The following is a 23,114-nucleotide window of genomic DNA, read 5'->3' on the forward strand; positions in this document are numbered from 1 at the left end:
CAAAGTAACAATCACCGAAGATCTTATCCATCGAGACGTTCCAAAATCCACGTAGAATTATCACAAAGTGACAGTCACGGACTATCTCTTAGCACGAGTGGTTACCTCAAAACATACCCAGAACCAATTAAGGGTTAACAAAAGAGGTTGCCACAAAATTTTCCAAAAATTCCACGTATGAATCACGTCTCCAAAATGCATAGTGTGCCTCTGATTAACCCAATCCTTTGGGCATGGGTAAGTATCAGACTTTACCCTTTTTGGTAGCGAGCAGTCCCGATAGCTAGCATTCCGCAGTCTTAATTCTCTCACTCTTTCCTTCGAAATGAAAGACTCCAGCAATCCGTCTGCATGACTTTTTATACCAACATCATATGTCATAAAGTGACGCTCACATAAACGAAACTGTGGATTCCCAGTAGAACATAACTATGGACTACCAATACACAGAACTATGGACACGTCACACTGGAGAGTTATCACCATTATGCATTTGGAGCTCCAGACTCTTAGCTTCCTTCATCAGTTGAACTAATGGATTTCCATCCCATTCGCTCAAGGTCACCTGACCGACTTTGATCACCTTCTTACTGGCCCTAGTCCAGGGCTACAACCAATGTTGTTTCCATGGTTTCTGCCCCCCATCTTTGTGTATTTGTGCCTTTCAACTCTGACTGGTCCAAACCAGTTAAACGAGCTAACTCAGACACGTGATTACAGATTGCTTCTTTGGCAGGACTGGAACTTTACATAATAAATAGCTACTTGTCTGAGAATGATCTCAGGTTCAGCAGGTCATCACTTGAACCTCCTTATGTCCACATTCAATTGCTCTGATTAGATTATCCCCGAGCAAGTATCAGATCAGAGTTCACAAAATGGGAGGGAAACAAAGACATTTGGATTGTCTGCTACTTCTGTCCTGATTCATCTGAATCCACTGATTTGTAGACTGTTGTTCTTTTTGTCTACTTCCACTGTACTTGATTCATTCAAATCCAATAATTTGTAGACTGTAGTCCCTTCTGGCCAACAAGGATATTCTTCCTCAGGCAAGAGATCTGAGAGAGAAACATAACTGTCTTCTTCCTCAGTCTGTAGTAAGTCATGCGGGAAATTCAAGGGAAACTTCTTCACCCACAGTGGAAACTGTCTGGAACCCATCGCCAAAGGGAGAGTGAGAGGAGAACAGCAGGATGGATTTAAAAGGATTATCATGAAACAGAAACACTGGAAGGGTCTAGCTGAACTGAGTTGACTCCCTACTGTACATGGGGTGAGTTGTAAATTCAGCATGTACCCAAGGTAAAGTTTAAAATACAACTGATTTATTAATCACAGATCCAGAATATTAATTTGCAGTCCCATTAAAGGTGAACAGCAGCAGAAGAAAATCCTCTCATGTCCAGTGGCCAGGGTGGACTGGGTGTGATAAGCAGTAGCAATAATTACAGTTCAACACCAACAATCTCTTTTGAATATGTCTGAGACTTTAGATTTTGCCTCTGAATTCAGCAACTTTGATGGTTAAATATCCAGAATGAGGCATATTTAAACTTTGTCCTCACTGTGAACTTGGTAGTGTGTCATAAGTTCAGATAACCGAATGAATCGCTTCCCACATTCAGAGCAGGAGAATGGCCTCTCACCAGTGTGAACTCGCAAGTGTGTCTGCAGGCTGGATGACTGAGTGAATTGCTTACCACAGTCTGAGCAGGTGAATGGCTTCTCCCCAGTGTGAACTCGCTGATGTGCTTTCAGTTGAGATGACGAGATGCATCCTTTCCCACAATCTGAGCAGGTGAACAACCACTCTCCCGTGTGAACTGACTGGTGTGTCAGTAGGTCTGATGACTGAGAAAATCCCTTTCCACAGTCTGAGCAGGTGAATGGTTTCTTCACACTGTGAGTAGACTCGTGTCTCTTTAGGTGGGATGACCGAGCAAACCCTTTCCCACACACGGAGCAGATGAATGGCCTCTCTCCAGAGTGAAGTCGCTGATGTCTGTACAGGTGAGATGACCAAGTGAATCGCTTCCCACAGTCTGAGCAGGTGAATGGCCTCTCCCCAGTGTGAACTCGCTGATGTATTTTAAGTTCAGATAACCGATTGAATCCTTTCCCACAATCTGAGCAGGTGAACAACCCCTTCCCAGTGTGAACGGACTGGTGTCTGTGAAGGGCAGATAACGAACTGAATCCTTTCCCACAACTTGAGCAGGTGAACAACCACTCCCCAGTGTGAACTGACTGATGTTTCAAAAGGTCAGATGACTGAGTGAATCCCTTCCCACAGTCTGAACAGGTGAATGGTTTCTCCAGAGTGTGAACTGACCGATGTTTCTTCAGGTAAGATGGACGAGTGAATTGCTTCCCACAGTCTGAACAGGTAAATGGCCTCTCCCCAGTATGAACTCGCTCATGTACCTTCAGCTGAGATGATGAATTGAATTCTTTCCCACAGTTTGAGCAGGTGAATCGTTTCTTACTAGTGTGAACTTGTTGATGTAGCTTCAGTTGACATGACCGTGGAAATCCCTTCCCACAGTCTGAGCAAGTAAACGGCATCTCCCCAGTGTGAACTGATTAGTGCGTCATTAGGTCATACGACTGAATAGATTCCTTCCCACATTCTCAGGTGAACAGCAGCTCCCCAAGGTTAACAGCAAGCCAGTTGGTCAGATAACTGAGTGAATTCCTTCCACATGACAGAACTTGAATGATATCGCCCTACTGTCAATTCATTAAGTCAGATGATTGACGTAGTGACTCCCTTGTACAATCAATGCAGTTGAAGACCTAGTGTTCTCAGCACGTCAGTTCTAGTGGATTTCACTGAGTCACAACAGAAAACTTCATCTCAGTCACAAAGCACATTCCCAGCTGGAATGTGATAGTTCTTCATCTCTAAGGATCAACAATAAATATATTGGTGTTACAGAGGAAATATCTGGTCACTCTTTAAAATCTGCACAGAAACAGCAAACCGGAGGTGCTCGAGTTTAAGATTCCCGTTCACAAATTCTTCGCCATTTCTAACCCTGTAAGATTTATAAAATACATCAATGTGTGAAGGACAGCATTTTTGATGTGATAATTTTAGTCTCTATGGTGAGCTCTGACATCACACTGTAACAGCGAAATTCAACCCACATTGAAGTAACACTTCCTCCTCTTCAAACTGGGCAGAGATCAGCCATCTGGACTGACCATCAAATTCTCTCATTGTTTTTTGTCTGTATCAGAATGGGCCATTTCTGCCCATCTTCAACCTGTGTTCAGAGTTTTAGAGGTGAACGAAAAGGAAGTTTTGGGCCTCCTAAGGGGTATTAAGGTGGATTAAGCCTTGATGGCACTTACCCCAGGTTACCTATGACCAGTTTTTTTGTGTACTCTCTAGCAACAGACGAGTCCTGGAGACTGGAGAGTGGATAATGTTGTAGCTGTGCTTAAGAAGGGAAAAAGGGAAAATCCTGGGAACTATAGACCAGTGAGTCTCACGTCAGTTGTAGGGAAAAATGCTGTAGAAAATTCTTAAGGTTAAGATACATAAGCATTTGGAAACCCATGGCCTAATTAGGGAGAGTCAGAATGGCTTTGTGCAGGGCAAGCCATGGCTTACCAGCTTGATTGAGTTTTTTCACAAGGTGATGAGAGAGATTAATGAGGGTAGCAGGGCAGTGGATGTTGTCTACATGGATTTCAGTAAGGCCTGACAAAGTCCCTCATGGGAGGCTAATCCTTAAGATTAAAATGCATGGGATCTCCGCAAAATGGCTGTTTAGATTCAAAACAGGTTTGCACATAGAAGACAGAGGGAATAGGTTGAAGTGACCTATTCGAGCTGGAGGTCTGTAATTAGTGGTGTTCCACAGGGATCAGTGCTGGGATCTCTGCTGTTCGTAATGTATATGAATGACCTGGATGAAAATATAGATGAGTGGGTTAGTAAATTTGCAGATGACACAAAGATTAATGGAGTTGTGGATAGTGTAGAAGACTGGCAAAGAACACAGCACAATATAGATCAGTCACAGATATGGGCTGAGAGATGGCAGATGGAGTTTGACCCCGATAAATGTGAGGCGTTTCACCTCGATAGGCAAATATAAGGATAAGGTATACTGTTAAGGACAAGACCCTTAATAGTGTTGCTGGGCAGAGAGATCTTGGGATTCAAGTTCATAGTTTCTTGAAAGTGTCTTCACAGGTTGACAAGGTGGTTAAGAAGGCTTATGGAATGCTCGCTTTTATTAGTTGAGGGATTGAGTTCTAAAGTCAGGACCTTGTGTTGCAAATTTATAAAACTTTGGTTTGGCCATATCTGGGGTACAGTTCTGGCCAGTCAACTTTAGGAAGGATGTTGAGGCTTTGGAGAGGGTGGAGAAGTAGTTCGACAGGACACTGCCTTCTTCAGAAAGCATGTGCTATCACAAGAGGCTGGATAAACTTGGGTTGGTTTCTCTGAAGCATTGGAGGCTGAGGGGAGATTTGATACATGTTTATAAGATTATGAGTGGCATAGATAGACCGGTCAGTGGCTATGTGTTTCCCAGGGTTGAAATAACAAATACCAGAGGGCATGCATTGACCGTGAGAGTGAATAGGTTAAGGAGGGGGGTGGGAGGGGTAAGTTTTTACTCAGAGTCATGAATCCTGGAATGCACTACCTAGTACGGTGGTAGAGACAAATACATTAGAGGCTTTTAAGAGAAGTTTTCGATGCACACGTAGATACAAGGAAGATGGAGGGATATGGACATGGTGTATGTAGGAGGGATTTAGGTGACTTTGATTTGCTTTCTAGCTGGTTCTGCACGATAATGTGGGCAGAATGGCCTGATCCTGTGCAGTACACTCCTCTGTTCTAAAGCTGATGGAAGGATTTTGTTCTATTTCTCCGTACAGCACTAACTGGCATTTTCAGCGACTGGAAGATTAGATTCCTCACTGGAGATTAAATCGGAACGATATTTTTGTTCCAAGTCACTAATCCTTGGAATTCAGTAGCTGGAGGTCGGCAGTGTTTGGGAGACCCATCCACTCATATTCCCTCCACCTGCGCTTCCAAACACACCCCACGGACTGGTGCAGAAAGTGGTAAAATGTCAGCCATGACTGCCTCTTTACCCAGAAATCCCCACGAATAGGATACCCATCAATCCGTGACGCTTCCAGTAGTGCGCATGCGTAGTAGAAATGGCGCCGTCGCCATTGCATATAAGCAAAAATCAAAGTGGAGTCCGAATAGGGAGGTGGGGCGGACAGAGAGGGAAAGAACCGAGATTGTCCCGAACTTGCGAGGCCACCATATTACCGGAACTCACAGGAGTTTTCCCTTCGCCGCGGTATCGACACCAATACTGATGGATCCCCAACCAGCAGCCCTCCTCCTACCTGCGGCCGATTCGCCAGAGCCGTTTGTCCCTTGAGCCCTGCGCATGCGCAAATCCGGGAGCTCTTTTTTCTGCACCGTTTACGCCTGCGCAGTTGATCGCTCGGTCATTGATGGTGAACTGTGAATCGCTGCGCTGTTGGGAGCAACAAACACAAAATGCTGGAGAAACTCAGGTCCCGGTCTGAAATATCAACAGGCATCCCCTACCCTGAGAGAAAAATAAACTGACCACTGCCATATTTACACACTTAATAATATTATATATGATCACCCTGAGCGTCCTACGTTCTCAGGAAAACGATCAGTGACAGAGACGGAGAACACTTGGTAAACGCACTTTGTGCACACACATCAACATTGCAGTAGTTCTGCTGTCATTCTTTTAAGGTTTTGGCTTTATGGTACTGCCCCGCCGTACACGGGGGTATATTCTTTCTCTTTAGTGATCAGATGTGCAAATATGTATACAGTATATTGTTTGTGTGCTGTATGTAACATAGATACTTTTGTTTATTTTGTAATATGATTGTTACTACATCGTGGTGTGCATCTTAGTCTAAATCATATGTAGTCTTAATTTAAGTTTGTGCATAATTGACAGGGTTCTTCGCTCTCAGAGATCAGGCTGCGATGAGTTCACACTGGACAAATAGTATGGAGTGATTTATTCTGTCAGGGTAGTTATCTTTTTGTAAATATTGGCAGTTTTCGCTAATTCTTGAAAGCTTGATTTTTGACAAACAAATGTACAAAGCGACTTCAGCCGTTTTTTCCCTTTGGTCAGAACCCACTCCTTTAACACAGTCGCAGCATATCCAGCTTTCCTTTATAACTCAAGCTTTCCAGTCCAGGTATGAAACTTTTCTGCATCCTTTCCAACTTAATAACATCCTTTCGGTAGCTGGGAGTCTAGAACTTTGTGCAATATTCCAAGTGTGGAATCACTAAGGGTATTTACGAGAATGGCTCTAGGATTGAAAGGTTTATCATATGAAAAATGTTTGGTGGCTTTGCACCTGTACTCACTGGAATTCAGAAGAATGACGGGAAGTCTCCTTGAAATCTATTGAATGGTGAAAAGCCCAGAAAAATTTGATGTGGAGAGTATGTTTCCTTCAGTGAGGCACAGCTCCAGAATAAAGGGACATCCCTTTAGAAGGAGGAGGAGAAGGAATTTCTTTATTCAGAGAGTAATGAATCTCTAGAATGATCCAGCAGGGGTTTCCCAGCTTTTAGAATAGGCACTACTACTGCCATTTTCCATGGGGAGGGAAGATGGCCCAAACTCCAAATACGATTCAAAAATTTTGTTACAGGTTTAAACATACAATAGCATGTACTTGTATCATCCTTTCCTGGAGCTGACTGGCCCGTATCATTAAATCTTTTCTTAAATTCACACAAAAAAAACTCCACATCACTAGCAATGCTACTGCCAGATTCCAACACATCAGGGTATTCACTTAGAGCTTTATCCCTACATTGTTTAGCCTCTTCACTTACATGATCTTGATTATGAATTGCAGCAAATGACCAAGCTAGAAACTCAACCTTCTCAATTTCAGTAACAATCATTATCTTTAATACTTGAATGTTATTAGCTCTATCAATCCATCCCCACTGCCCATTTTCTTAATAATTTCCCCAAACAGCTCCAAGTTTAATATCCCTTCCAATACTATCACAATATGACCTCCAGTAAACCTTATTCACAACTTTCCCCACTTTTCTCACCACAGCCTGTGCCCTTTTATTCTTAACTAGTATCACTCTCAAAGTGACCTTATTAACTTTCCTAAATGCCTTATTTATCTCTCTGATTGCCTCTGCACACTTATCAGTCCACCATGGTACAGCCTTTCTCCTATTAGAGGTCCTTTTTAATAGGGATCACTTCCACCACAGTTTGGTGAATAACGTGACATTGCAAAAATCCACACTGTCCTCAACATTCAGCCCTAAAAGATGTTCATCACATAAAATCTTACACTTCTCCCAATTTGCTTTATCACGATTCCACCTCCTAAAAGTAGCCTCCTGTCCCCTATACAAATCTAAACCCAAGGTTATAAATACAGGAAAATGATCACTCAGTGTTTCATCTCCCATGACATCCCTCATTCACTCCAGCCAGAATGTTCTAAAGTTAAATCCATAGCAGTTTCATAACTAGTATTAATGCATGTCCCTCCCATCATTAACACACACAAGATCAAAATTACCCAAAAAATATTCTAGTCATTCTGTGAACAATACAGTCAACAATGTGCATTAAAATCCTCACACCTTAGTGAGGTTGAACTACATATGCTTTCCAACAAATCGATTGAAAGCTTACCACAAGAGTTGTAACAATTTACCACTTCAATACCCCTACCCATTGAATCAAATATTTCTACTACCAGTGCCTCATATATGTCATTCACATCCACAACTCTATATCCTACCCCGTTCCTTATAAAACTTGCAACACCACCCTTTATTCTATCACACCTAATTACAATATAATCCTGCAAAGAAAAACTTAAATGTGGCAACAAACAGGTTTCTTGAATACATACAACATCAGATGGATTTGATAAATCAGAAACAAACTTTTAAAGTCTTGACCATTAGAAATTAGGCTTCTCGCATTCCTTTGCAATATTCTTATGTCCATTATGTATCTTTAGAAGGAGACTGAAATACAGATACCCCACCCATTAGAGCTTCATTTACAGCTTCCCACATAACACCTGTCACACCCAGATACTTTTCAGCAGCTTTCACCATGATTTTAATTTTCTCAGTACGATGACCTTTGAGCAGTACAATTCACCACATCTGTTTTCAGCATTACAAACTTCATTTTATCGACTAGAAAAGTATCTTTAGTAAGAGAAGAGAACTATGATGCAGTCATATAGCCTCCAATTTCACATTCTGTTCTCTGACTGTTAACACTTTAGAAGGGTCTTGGCCCGAAACCTCAACAGTGCTTCTCCTTATAGATGCTGCCTGGCCTGCTGTGTTCCACCAGCATTACTTTATCAACGTTTGGTTTAACTCTTTGCAAGGCCTCTGCACAAGACACACCTAACTGTACTTTCACCTACTGAACTTCAGCTGCCTCCTTAAGCACTTCACATCCTCTATAAGCTGCACCATGTTCTCTTCCACAATTACAATTCAACTTTATGCCTTCACAGTCTTCATACTTATGTTCCCCACCACACTTGCTACATCTTAGTTTTGCACAACATACTGCTGCAACATGCACAGACCTCTGATGTTTGTAATATCTAAGTGGAGGTGGAATATAAGCTCATAAATTACAAGTAACATACCCCAAACTTTATCAGGGAACTTCACCTCAAAAATACAGCAATAGAGATAAACCATCCATCCTTTCCGCATTTCTGACAACTTGTAATCTCTTTACACCCTGAACCTTGCCTCCCAATAAATGAGATTTAACCTCTTGTATCAAAATCTCCACCAGAACACCTGTTATGACATCCCCAATACCTATGTTTTCATTGGGCAACAGAGATACTAACCTTTCTCCAGGTAAAGTCTTCAAAGGTAATGCCTTCACACACTGTTTCTTACCCTACAAATGATTAACACATAACCCCCTCTTAAAGTACGAACACAATCTATATTCCCGATGGCTGATTTTAACTCTGTAGATTACTTAATGGGATTGATAGAAGGTAGTTCCGTATCGAGCTTAAACAATACTTTGAAGTATTCTTTTCTTCTCTCCGCCCCCCCGCATATCCTGCCCCTCTTCTTCATCACTTGAAATCATTCCAACATTATATTTATTTTCCCGTTTTCCAGATCTAGATTCAACTTTATTCCAACCTCCTTCCGCCAACCTGCACTTACCCAAACCCTCCATTTGTGGTTCCTTTTCCAGATCCCCCCGCCTGAACCTACACTATTTCCCAACATCCCCACACCAATCACAGTCAGCACAACCAACTTCCATTCCTCCACACTACAAAATCCACAGGATTTCCCAAAAGAGCCCAACAAGCCGATACAGACACTAACTTATGTTCAGGTGTTCCTTAAGTACACAATTCTTAGCGCCCAAAATATGATTATCAATTAACGGGAATATCCTAACCCCTTAAAGAAGCTGCGCCAGCTACCTATACACTGGAAAGTTAGAGTATTTAATTCTCGGAAGCTGGTATGGTTGGGAGTGTCTCGTAGCAATTGCATTATTGAAGCCATGATAGAAATATGGTGAGGCAGGGACAGTCAAGTCAAGTCACTTTTTATTGTCATTTCAAACATAACTGCTGGTACAGTAAACAGTAAAAACAAGACAACATTTTTCAGGACCATGGTGCTAAAAGAAACAATACAAAAACTACACTGAACTACGTAAAAACAACACAGAAAAAAAAAGTACACAAGACTACAGACCTACCCAGGACTGCATAAAGTGCACAAAACAGTGCAAGCATTACAATAAATAAAAAAACAAGACAACAGGCACAGTAGAAGGCAGTAAGTTGGCATCAGTCCAGACTCTGGGTATTGAGGAGTCTGGTATCTTGGGGGAAGAAACTCATTGTTTCACGGTACAGATAAAACAGAGGTAGAGATGAGAGAAGAGAGGCAATTGGCTTTTGGATCAGGGTGAATCAGTATTTAGTAGTATATTTCTGAAGGATTGTCTGGTGAGACTATAGGTGGAAGTTAGAAATATAAAGTATGTGAGGTGATCATTTTGATGGGATTGTGTTATAAACTCCCAGTAATCAGCAGGAATTAGAGAAACAAACATGTAGGGAATCACAGAGAACTGATGGAACAATAGGGTTGCAATAGTAGGTGATGTCAGTGTTCCACATATTGAATGGGACTACCATTGTATTTGAATGGGGAACAATTGGATAAATGTTCCCAGGAAAGTTTTCAGAAACAGTTTGCAGATGAGCGGTCTAGAGTGGATCTCGTATTGGGAAATGAAATTAGGCAAGTAACAGATGGGACAGTGGGGGATCACATTGGGTTCAGTGACCATAAATCTATTAGTTTTAATATAATTATGGAGAAATACAGAACTAATAGACAAATTAAAGTCTGACAATCTGAGAGGACATGCATTTAAAGTGAGGGGAAGAAGTTTCAGGGAGACGGTACATTACAGCCTGGTATGGGAACACCAATGCCTTTGAGCATAAAGTCCTACAAAAGGCAGCAGATTTTCAGAAGGTATATCATGGGCAAAATCCTCCCAACCATTGAGCACATCTACATGAAATGTTGCCATAGCAAAGCAGTGTTCATCATCAAAAAACCACCCAGGCCATGCAGCCTTCTCGCTGCTGCCATCAGCTAGGAGGTACAAGTGTCCCAGGACTCATACAATCAGGTTCAAGAACAGTTGCTGCCCTTCAACCTGCCCTTAGGCTCATGAACAAAAGGGGATAACTATGCATATTCGATTTCAGGTGTTCCCACAACCAATGGTCTCACCTTAAGGACTCTTTATCTTGTTATTTCATGCTCGTTATTTATTGCTATTTATTTATAATTGCAGTTTGTTGTTCATTGATTCTGTTTACAGTGACTGTTCTATAGATTTCCTAAGTATCCCTGCAAGAAAAAAGAATCTCAAGATTGAATGTGGTGACATGTATGTATTCTAATAAATTTTACTCTAAACTTTAATAAAGGCATTTTGAACTTTCTTCCCACTTCCAAAGATGTATCAGTTATGGTTAGAAGTTGTGAACATGCTATGTTAGTGCTGGAAGTGGTGCAAAATATGTGGGCTACCCCAGCATACCTCTGTCATTTCTTCCGGACAGCACCAGTGGTCTCTTGATAAATCTATCCCTTTCCCAGTAACATTCATAACAATAGCATGTGTTGGTGGGTTACTTAAGGATATCCATGTAGACCCATTCTTCTAGCTGCTCATCCGCTACCCAATCTGGTACTTCATGTGCATCAAAGCTATTATTAATGCTTTTTGAGATAGTGATTTAGATGCATATCATATTTTTTACTGAGTTAAGTATTGTATGTAATTAGTTTTGCTACAACAAGTGTATGGGACATTGGAATAAAAGATGAATTTCCCCATGGGGATGAATAAAGTATCTATCTATCTATCTATCTATCAAGTTGTAACAAATTGGTGCCAATCATGGTAGCAACCAACTAGTACTAGATCCCAGTTTTATGCATTTCTTAGACATTAGATCTATGTGGTCAATAATCAGATTTGTTGCATCTTGAAGGGGCTTCAGAAATTTAACCACATCCAGAGTTACCTGGAATGCATCTCGACCAATCTGATTAGTTTGTACCTATTCTTTATAATCTGCTCCAGTAATATCTCATATTTTCAGAAGAGACTGTATCTGGTTTTCCAATTCTGCTATATCTAGGGTGATAACTCTTGCTACCTCTTCTACTTTTGACGGACTTAAATTCACTGCTGCTTAGTTATCTTCCAAAAAGGTGAGTAAATACTTGCATCATTGTAGGTAAGCACCATTATTTCAGTGAGATTAAAAATTACCTGTACAAGCTGGTACCTTGGTACCAAAGTGACAAATTCCACATATCTTCTAACACTGATGCATTCCTGCTTGTATTACACAGGTTATCACTACCTTTAGGCTCTTGTGCAGTTTCCATCACTTGAGGCTGTGGGGTAGACATTTTTCTAAGTTTTAAAAACCTGGAAAGGGCCTGGGCCCTGACAGAAACACTTCCACATCTCCTTTAGGACCTTCTCCATTCTACTCTCCCAGTGTATTATATTCTCCTGTGGTCGGTTTATAATGATAGAAGCAACCTTTCATAAAGACTTGAAGGGCCAGCCCAGTCGACATACCTCTTGTATAGATTGCTACTCCACTCAATAATCATTTGAATGTGATCCCACAGAACTGTAATCTTACCATGGCCATCATTACCTGAAGACTGCTCAATAATTGGACCTAAAGACTGACTTATGATTATCCCCTCTAGGATATTGAATAATGCCACCTCTAGAATTTTATTGAATAGGAATTGTAGCTTTGTACCTCTGGAATACCTAAGGTTTTGTCAAGCCATCTACCCCAGTACAATACAAATTTGATTCCTCCTTTTCTCCTTTGTTAATCCACATTACCCGATTCCATTGAGTAGATTTGTTTTTGTTCACTGAGTGTTCTCCAAGCAATGACCTCACCATTGATATGTTTGTGTAATAGCTCTGGAGCAAGACTGACCATGGCCCCAGTCAGGGTTAATTCCATTGCAACAAGATACATTATTCTCTCCACGTTGAATTAAACCTGTAACACACAATGGTAATTTCTCTTCTTATTTCAAATTTAAATCTTAAGTTATTTTAAGTCTATATTTTCAATTTGTTTTTCTAGACCGTCCAACCTGGACTCCAAATTGTCTTTGGACTCAAGGCACCATTTTTTCTTCACCTAACTTAATTTCAGGATCACAGAGACAAGTACTAGCACATTTTACTTTTCCTTTTTTTTTGGACAAAAATCCCCCAGTTCCCAGGATGAGGGAATGGAAAGTCACCCCTTGCTAGGATCTGTCCCCATCTTCTTGGAAAAGTTGTTCCATCCTCAAGACTCCCAAATCAGGGCTACATCAATTGTTATGTGTCAATGGTGATAACATTCCTGTTTCTCCCCCAGCAATTTCAGTTGGTTGACATGGTACCACGCACTTTTATATGGAAGAGTCAGTACTTTGTACACTGAAGGACTTGCTTTGTCTATAACTTCATAGAGCCCTGCAAACCTTGGATTTAAAAATGAGGTGGGTTGGTGTCTTTGAATCATCACTCTTTGTCCTGGGCTTAATTCTATGAGACTGACTTTTGAGTCACAGTAGGCTTCACTTCGTTGATTCTTCATTTTTCTATTTGGTGGGCTGCCACATAATTGGCCTTTCACTGTCTCTACCAATCGTTGTAGCCACTTTTCCGACACAATCCCATCAATTTCACATTCTGACATCTAATCATAACAAATCCTCCAATCCTTTCATATCCCTTCTAGTCATGAGCTTATAAGGGGTGTACCTGTTGAAGATGCCTCTCTATTCCTAATAATCATCAGGGCATAAGGCAAAACTACCTGCAATGTTTCTGCACCATTTTTGCAATCATGTTTTTTAGTGTTCAATTCATTCTTTCCACAATTCCACTAGATTGTGGTCTACAGGGTTTACGAAACCTCTGCTTGATCCCTTAAACTTCCGTGATATCTTACATTATCTGGGCTGTGAAATGATGCCTTGATCCCCATCGAGTGAATATCCTTCCAATAAGATTTTTACAAAGCCTTTGCTGTGCTTGTCTTAACTGGAAAAACATCCACCCACTTCATAAAGGTCTCTTTTATTACCAGAATATATTTGTACCCTCCTGGGGTGGACAATAAGGGACCAACATAATCTATCTGGAAATTAGTCCAAGACCCTTCCACTGGGCTGGTGTGTTGTAGGGCTCCTTTCTTTACATTTCTGTCAGGATTATATGGTGCACAGATCAAGCATATCTTGACATGATGCTCTACGTCATCCTTCATGTTAGGCTACCAGCAAACTTCCTTTATCTTTTCCAGAGTGCTTTTGCACCCCTGGACCCCATAGATGATATAGGACTACTTCAACTTTAACAAACACTCCCTTGTTGTCTTTGTATATTTTAGACCCTGCTCCTTCAATTAATTGTTTGAATTGTTTATCTTTCTTCTAGTCTTTGGTGAAATCCATAATCTGTTGTTCCTTCTGACTCCCAATCTCACCAATGTAAAGTGCTCCCATTGGTAGGGTGTTGGTGGGAGTTCCTCGGCAAAATTAAAACATTCGTAATTATCAAAACCGTTATCTAATAGCTTCATCTGTGATATCATACCAATCATTATCTCCACATTCACCTTCCTCCCCTTTTTCAGATGCAAAAGCATATATTATTCCTCGCTGTACAGCAAGTTGGTCCTGCAGCTTTTGTATCTGCTTTAAACACTTTGCACGATTGCCAGTGTTATTCTTCCTTTCCTGTGCTGATTCCTGAATCACATTCATTGCCATCTTTAAATCACAGCACTGTTTCCTTAATCCTTCCACTTCACTCTTCGCTAGTTCAGGGGCTTCCTCTTGTTTACATTTTTCTTTAAGCAATTTCTCACATTTCAACTGAAACTGGTTCATATGCATCAAGCCCATACTCCTTTAACCCTGTAAATCAGTAACCCTTTCTCTCAAGCTTTCTACCTCCTTTTGTGTTCTCCTTTCAACCTATCTCAGTCAGCTTCTGCTTTATGCCAATTTTCCAATATTTCTTGTTGTAACCTATCTCACTTGTCTTCTGCTTTTCCATTTCTAATCAGTGCCATTCTGCCTTAGCATTCTGTGGTCATTGTATCAAATCCTCAATTAAACAGCCGTGTCTGGTTTTAGTAATTGTTTAAACTTCCTGCCCGACAGCTTCTCTTGGGCAATTTTCCAAAGTATATCCCTAGTAGTTTTCCCTTCGCAGCCAGGGTGACTAACCATCCCCTCGTATTGTGGCCAGTTCCTCAACACAAATTTCTAGAGGAATCCCTTACAATCAAAACAATCCAAGTCCTTCTAACTTGCAGATTTTCCTGAGTTCTTCCTCCGGGTTAGTAACTGCTGACTATCCTATCTCCACGGCCAGACTTGAACGAAAAGAAAGATTTATCCTTGAACCACCAACAGGGATGCCAATTTTGTTATAAGGATCTTGTAATAATGACCATTATTACATGATCAGAGAGGCAGACAGAATCTGTATTTACCAACAAGTAACCTTTATTGTCTCAACTAAAGAACACATGGGTTCTCAAACAAGCTGTGTGCATATCCACTGGAATTCCCTGACCCTCCATGAACAGTCAATGAAGAGAAAAGGTTATTACCCAGTAAAGGAGTCTACACTGGACAGGTGTTCTTTGTGGTCCCGATCTCCACGTGTCTGTGGGGTCCTCCTCATCCGTGATGGTTGGACTCTGGTTGCTGGTGTTACATAACAGCAGCAATAGATCACAAATTGAGTCCGGTTTTAATGTTAAAAAACTATATTTATTCACATCTACTCAAAAATATAGAAAATTAAACAAACTACTGTCTTAAACAGAAGTGTTATGTGTCTACAGCTCCCATACGGTCAAGATTATGTACAGTTCTTAACAAATCTTACTCAAGCACAGTCTGAGAATGGCAATTTAGCAAGTTCCAGTAATCCACAAGGTAGGTGAGAGGAGAAACGTGTGAATTCAGAATGCAATGAAGAGGCGATCACGAAGTCTTCAAAAGGGTCCACGCTGGGTAAAAAAAGTAACAATCACCGAAGATCTAATCCAGAGACGTTCCAAATTCCACATAGAGATATCACAAAGTGACAGTCACGGACTATCTCTTAGCACGAGTGGTTACCTCAAAACATATCCAGAACCAAGTAAGGGTTAACAAAAGAGGTTGCCACAAAATTTTCCAAAAATTCCACGTATGAATCACGACTCCAAAATGCATAGTGTGCCTCTGATTAACCCAATCCTTTGGGCATGGGTAAGTATCAGACTTTACCCTTTTTGGTAGCGAGCAGTCCCCTGATAGCTAGCATTCCGCAGTCTTAATTCTCTCACTCTTTCCTTCGAAATGAAAGACTCCAGCAATCCGTCCGCATGACTTTTTATACCAACATCATATGTCATAAAGTGACGCTCACATAAACGAAACTGTGGATTCCCAGTAGAACAAAACTATGGACTACCAATACACAGAACTATGGACACGTCACACTGGAGAGTTATCACCATTATGCATTTGGAGCTCCAGACTCTTAGCTTCCTTCATCAGTTGAACTAATGGATTTCCATCCCATTCGCTCAAGGTCACCTGACCGACTTTGATCACCTTCTTACTGGCCCTAGTCCAGGGCTACAACCAATGTTGTTTCCATGGTTTCTGCCCCCCATCTTTGTGTATTTGTGCCTTTCAACTCTGACTGGTCCAAACCAGTTAAACGAGCTAACTCAGACACGTGATTACAGATTGCTTCTTTGGCAGGACTGGAACTTTACATAATAAATAGCTATTTGTCTGAGAATGATCTCAGGTTCAGCAGGTCATCACTTGAACCTCTTTATGTCCAGATTCAATTGCTCTGATTAGATTATCCCCGAGCAAGTATCAGATCAGAGTTCACAAATTGGGAGGGAAACAAAGACATTTGGATTGTCTGCTACTTCTGTCCTGATTCATCTGAATCCACTGATTTGTAGACTGTTGTTCTTTTTGTCTACTTCCACTGTACTTGATTCATTCAAATCCAATAATTTGTAGACTGTAGTCCCTTCTGGCCAACAAGGATATTCTTCCTCAGGCAAGAGATCTGAGAGAGAAACATAACTGTCTTCTTCCTCAGTCTGTAGTAAGTCATGCGTGAAATTCAAGGGAAACTTCTTCACCCACAGTGGAAACTGTCTGGAACCCATCGCCAAAGGGAGAGTGAGAGGAGAACAGCAGGATGGATTTAAAAGGATTATCATGGAACAGAAACACTGGAAGGGTCTAGCTGAACTGAGTTGACTCCCTACTGTACATGGGGTGAGTTGTAAATTCAGCATGTACCCAAGGTAAAGTTTAAAATACAACTGATTTATTAATCACAGATCCAGAATATTAATTTGCAATCCCATTAAAGGTGAACAGCAGAGGAAGAAAATCCTCTCGTGTCCAGTGGCCAGGGTGTGATAAGCAGTAGAAATAATTACTGTTCAACACCAACAATCTCTTTTGAATATGTCTGTGTCTTTAGATTTTGCCTCTGAATTCAGCAACTTTGATGGTTAAATATCCAGAATGAGGCATATTTAAACTTTGTCCTCACTGTGAACTTGGTAGTGTGTCGTAAGTTCAGATAACCGACTGAATCGCTTCCCACATTCAGAGCAGGAGAACGGCCTCTCACCAGTGTGAACTCGCAAGTGTGTCTGCAGGCTGGATGACTGAGTGAATCGCTTTCCACAGTCTGAGCAAGTAAATGGTTTCTCCCCAGTGTGAGCTCGCTGGTGTATCTGTAGGTTGGATAACTGAGTGAATCCTTTCCCACAGTCTGAGCAGGTGAAGGGCTTCTCCCCAGTGTGAACTCGCTGATGTGCTTTCAGTTGAGATGACGAGATGCATCCTTTCCCACAATCTGAGCAGGTGAACAACCACTCTCCCGTGTGAACTGACTGGTGTGTCAGTAGGTCTGATGACTGAGAAAATCCCTTTCCACAGTCTGAGCAGGTGAATGGTTTCTTCACACTGTGAGTTGACTCGTGTCTCTTTAGATGGGATGACCGAGCAAACCCTTTCCCACACACAGAGCAGGTGAATGGCCTCTCTCCAGAGTGAAGTCGCTGATGTCTGTACAGGTGAGATGACCAAGTGAATCGCTTCCCACAGTCTGAGCAGGTGAATGGCCTCTCCCCGGTGTGAACTCGCTGATGAATTTTAAGTTCAGATAACCGATTGAATCCTTTCCCACAATCTGAGCAGGTGAACAACCCCTTCCCAGTGTGAACTGACTGGTGTCTGTGAAGGGCAGATAACGAACTGAATCCTTTCCCACAACTTGAGCAGGTGAACAACCACTCCCCAGTGTGAACTGACTGATGTCTCAGAAGGTCAGATGACTGAGTGAATCCCTTCCCACAGTCTGAACAGGTGAATGGTTTCTCCAGAGTGTGAACTGACTGATGTTTCTGCAGGTAAGATGGGCGAGTGAATTGCTTCCCACAGTCTGAGCAGGTGAATGGCCTCTCCCCAGTATGAACTCGCTCATGTACCTTCAGCTGAGATGATGAATTGAATTCTTTCCCACAGTTTGAGCAGGTGAATCGTTTCTTACTAGTGTGAACTTGTTGATGTAGCTTCAGTTGACATGACCGTGGAAATCCCTTCCCACAGTCTGAGCAAGTAAACGGCATCTCCCCAGTGTGAACTGATTAGTGCGTCATTAGGTCATACGACTGAATAGATTCCTTCCCACATTCTCAGGTGAACAGCAGCTCCCCAAGGTTAACAGCAAGCCAGTTGGTCAGATAACTGAGTGAATTCCTTCCACATGACAGAACTTGAATGATATCGCCCTACTGTCAATTCTCTGGCAATTCATTAAGTCAGATGATCGACGTAGTGACTCCCTTGTACAATCAATGCAGTTGAAGACCTAGTGTTCTCAGCACGTCAGGTCTAGTGGATTTCACTGAGTCACAACAGAAATCTTCACCTCAGTCACAAAGCACATTCCCAGCTGGAATGTGATAGTTCTTCATCTCCAAGCATCAACAATAAATATATTGGTGTTACAGAGGAAATATCTGGTCACTCTTTAAAATCTGCACAGAAACAGCAAACCTGAGGTGCTCGAGTTTAAGATTTCCGTTCACAAATTCTTCGCCATTTCTAACCCTGTAAGATTTATAAAATACATCAATGTGTGAAGGACAGCATTTTTGATGTGATAATTTTAGTCCCTATGGTGAGCTCTGACATCACACTGTAACAGCGAAATTCAACTCACGTTGAAGTAACACTTCCTCCTCTTCCAACTGGGCAGAGATCGGTCATCTGGACTGACCATCAAATTCTCTCATTGTTTTTTGTCTGTATCAGAATGGGCCATTTCTGCCCATCTTCAACCTGTGTTCAGAGTTTTAGAGGTGAACGAAAAGGAAGTTTTGGGCCTCCTAAGGGGTATTAAGGTGGATTAAGCCTTGATGGCACTTACCCCAGGTTACCTATGACCAGTTTTTTTGTGTACTCTCTAGCAACAGACGAGTCCTGGAGACTGGAGAGTGGATAATGTTGTAGCTGTGCTTAAGAAGGGAAAAAGGGAAAATCCTGGGAACTATAGACCAGTGAGTCTCACGTCAGTCGTAGGGAAATAGCTGTAGAAATTTCTGAAGGATATCATATATAAGCATTTGGAAACCCATGGCCTAATTAGGGAGAGTCAGAATGGCTTTGTGCAGGGCAAGCCATGGCTTACCAGCTTGATTGAGTTTTTTCACAAGGTGATGAGAGAGATTAATGAGGGTAGCAGGGCAGTGGATGTTGTCTACATGGATTTCAGTAAGGCCTGACAAAGTCCCTCATGGGAGGCTAATCCTTAAGATTAAAATGCATGGGATCTCCGCAAAATGGCTGTTTAGATTCAAAACAGGTTTGCACATAGAAGACAGAGGGAATAGGTTGAAGTGACCTATTCGAGCTGGAGGTCTGTAATTAGTGGTGTTCCACAGGGATCAGTGCTGGGATCTCTGCTGTTCGTAATGTATATGAATGACCTGGATGAAAATATAGATGAGTGGGTTAGTAAATTTGCAGATGACACAAAGATTAATGGAGTTGTGGATAGTGTAGAAGACTGGCAAAGAACACAGCACAATATAGATCAGTCACAGATATGGGCTGAGAGATGGCAGATGGAGTTTGACCCCGATAAATGTGAGGCGTTTCACCTCGATAGGCAAATATAAGGATAAGGTATACTGTTAAGGACAAGACCCTTAATAGTGTTGCTGGGCAGAGAGATCTTGGGATTCAAGTTCATAGCTTCTTGAAAGTGTCTTCACAGGTTGACAAGGTGGTTAAGAAGGCTTATGGAATGCTTGCTTTTATTAGTTGAGGGATTGAGTTCTAAAGTCAGGATGTTGTGTTGCAAATTTATAAAACTTTGGTTTGGCCATATCTGGGTTACAGTTCTGGTCAGTCAACTTTAGGAAGGATGTTGAGGCTTTGGAGAGGGTGGAGAAGTAGTTCAACAGGGGACTGCCTTCTTCAGAAAGCGTGTGCTATCACAAGAGGCTGGGTAAACTTGGGTTGGTTTCTCTGAAGCATTGGAGGCTGAGGGGAGATTTGATACATGTTTATAAGATTATGAGTGGCATAGATAGACCGGTCAGTGGCTATGTGTTTCCCAGGGTTGAAATAACAAATACCAGAGGGCATGCATTGACCGTGAGAGTGAATAGGTTAAGGAGGGGGGTGGGAGGGGTAAGTTTTTACTCAGAGTCATGAATCCTGGAATGCACTACCTAGTACGGTGGTAGAGACAAATACATTAGAGGCTTTTAAGAGAAGTTTTCGATGCACACGTGGATACAAGGAAGATGGAGGGATATGGACATGGTGTATGTAGGAGGGATTTAGGTGACTTTGATTTGCTTTCTAGCTGGTTCTGCAGGATAATGTGGGCAGAATGGCCTGATCCTGTGCAGTACACTCCTCTGTTCTAAAGCTGATGGAAGGATTTTGTTCTATTTCTCCGTACAGCACTAACTGGCATTTTCAGCGACTGGAAGATTAGATTCCTCACTGGAGATTAAATCGGAACGATATTTTTGTTCCAAGTCACTAATCCTTGGAATTCAGTAGCTGGAGGTCGGCAGTGTTTGGGAGACCCATCCACTCATATTCCCTCCACCTGCGCTTCCAAACACACCCCACGGACTGGTGCAGAAAGTGGTAAAATGTCAGCCATGACTGCCTCTTTACCCAGAAATCCGCACGAATAGGATACCCATCAATCCGTGACACTTCCAGTAGTGCGCATGCGTAGTAGAAATGGCGCCGTCGCCATTGCATATAAGCAAAAATCAAAGTGGAGTCCGAATAGGGAGGTGGGGCGGACAGAGAGGGAAAGGACCGAGATTGTCCCGAACTTGCGAGGCCACCATATTACCGGAACTCACAGGAGTTTTCCCTTCGCCGCGGTACCGACACCAATACTGATGGATCCCCAACCTACAGCCCTCCTCCTACCTGCGGCCGATTCACCAGAGCCGTTTGTCCCTTGAGCCCTGCGCATGCGCATCTCCGAGAGCTTTTTTTTTGGGCACCGTTTACGCCTGCGCAGTTGATCGTTCGGTCATTGATGGTGAACTGTGAATCGCTGCGCTGTTGGGAGCAAAAAACACAAAATGCTGGAGAAACTCAGGTCCCGGTCTGAAATATCAACAGGCATCCCCTACCCTGAGAGAAAAATAAACTGACCACTGCCATATTTACACACTTAATAATATTATATATGATCACCCTGAGCGTCCTACGTTCTCAGGAAAACGATCAGTGACAGAGACGGAGAACACTTGGTAAACGCACTTTGTGCACACACATCAACATTGCAGTAGTTCTGCTGTCATTCTTATAAGGTTTTGGCTTTATGGTACTGCCCCGCCGTACACGGGGGTATATTCTTTCTCTTTAGTGATCAGATGTGCAAATATGTATACAGTATATTGTTTGTGTGCTGTATGTAACATAGATACTTTTGTTTATTTTGTAATATGATTGTAACTACATTGTGGTGTGCATCTTAGTCTAAATCATATGTAGTCTTAATTTAAGTTTGTGCATAATTGACAGGGTTCTTCGCTGTCAGAGATCAGGCTGCGATGAGTTCACTCTGGACAAATAGTATGGAGTGATTTATTCTGTCAGGGTAGTTATCTTTTTGTAAATATTGGCAGTTTTCACTAATTCTTGAAAGCTTGATTTTTGACAAACAAATGTACAAAGCGACTTCAGCCGTTTTTTCCCTTTGGTCAGAACCCACTCCTTTAACACAGTCGCAGCATATCCAGCTTTCCTTTATAACTCAAGCTTTCCAGTCCAGGTATGAAACTTTTCTGCATCCTTTCCAACTTAATAACATCCTTTCTGTAGCTGGGAGTCTAGAACTCTGTGCAATATTCCAAGTGTGGAATCACTAAGGGTATTTAAGAGAATGGTTCGAGGATTGAGAGGTTTATCATATGAAAAATGTTTGGTGGCTCTGTGCCTGTACTCACTGGAATTCAGAAGAATGACGGGAAGTCTCCTTAAAATCTATTGAATGGTGAAGAGCTCAGAAAAATTTGATGTGGAGAGTATGTTTCCTTCAGTGGGGCACAGCTCCAGAATAAAGGGACATCCCTTTAGAAGGAGGAGGAGAAGGAATTTCTTTATTCAGAGAGTAATGAATCTCTAGAATGATCCAGCAGGGGTTTCCCAGCTTTTAGAATAGGCACTACTATTGCCATTTTCCATGGGGAGGGAAGATGGCCCAAACTCCAAATACGATTCAAAAATTTTGTTACAGGTTTAAACATACAATAGCATGTACTTGTATCATCCTTTCCTGGAGCTGACTGGCCTGTATCATTAAATCTTTTCTTAAATTCACACAAAAAAAACTCCACATCACTAGCATTGCTACTGCCAGATTCCAACACATCAGGGTATTCACTTAGAGCTTTATCCCTACATTGTTTAGCCTCTTCACTTACATGATCTTGATTATGAATTGCAGCAAATGACCAAGCTAGAAACTCAACCTTCTCAATTTCAGTAACAATCATTATCTTTAATACTTGAATGTTATTAGCTCTATCAATCCATCCCCACTGCCCATTTTCTTAATAATTTCCCCAAACAGCTCCAAGTTTAATATCCCTTCCAATACTATCACAATATGACCTCCAGTAAACCTTATTCACAACTTTCAACACTTTTCTCACCACAGCCTGTGCCCTTTTATTCTTAACTAGTATCACTCTCCAAGTGACCTTATTAACTTTCCTAAATGCCTTATTTATCTCTCTAATTGCCTCTGCACACTCATCAGTCCACCATGGTACAGCCTTTCTCCTATTAGAGGTCCTTTTTAATAGGGATCACT

The 23,114-nt window shown here is 41.7% G+C and overlaps 2 protein-coding genes across 11 annotated transcripts in view; both read right to left on the reverse strand.

The window, feature by feature from the left end:
* Positions 1-23,114, reverse strand: part of LOC140732645 (uncharacterized) — a 64,998-nt gene that overhangs the window by 27,066 nt on the left and 14,818 nt on the right. Inside the window, exons 2-4 of the mRNA XM_073055340.1 lie at positions 21,218-21,352; positions 5,398-5,531; positions 1,554-2,587 (exon numbers count right to left, since the gene is read on the reverse strand). Of these exons, the coding sequence (XP_072911441.1) occupies positions 1,554-2,587; positions 5,398-5,531; positions 21,218-21,352 (1,303 nt within the window). The remainder of the gene's footprint in view (positions 1-1,553; positions 2,588-5,397; positions 5,532-21,217; positions 21,353-23,114) is intronic.
* LOC140733035 (uncharacterized) lies at positions 2,567-21,353 on the reverse strand. 10 transcript variants are annotated; one of them, XM_073055824.1, is made up of 3 exons: positions 21,218-21,353; positions 15,322-18,862; positions 2,567-5,531 (listed from the first exon to the last, which is right to left on the reverse strand). In XM_073055824.1, the coding sequence occupies exon 2, from the start codon at positions 18,376-18,378 to the stop codon at positions 17,278-17,280; it is 1,101 nt and encodes a 366-aa protein (XP_072911925.1). In that variant the 5' UTR covers positions 18,379-18,862; positions 21,218-21,353; the 3' UTR covers positions 2,567-5,531; positions 15,322-17,277. The 10 variants fall into 10 exon arrangements, with proteins under 10 accessions (XP_072911925.1, XP_072911920.1, XP_072911918.1 ...); XM_073055819.1 differs by having other exon boundaries at positions 21,148-21,340; XM_073055817.1 differs by having other exon boundaries at positions 18,975-21,340.

The sequence above is a fragment of the Hemitrygon akajei genome, chromosome 9 (genome assembly GCF_048418815.1).
Source record: "Hemitrygon akajei chromosome 9, sHemAka1.3, whole genome shotgun sequence".
NCBI classification, from domain to species: Eukaryota; Metazoa; Chordata; class Chondrichthyes; order Myliobatiformes; family Dasyatidae; genus Hemitrygon; species Hemitrygon akajei.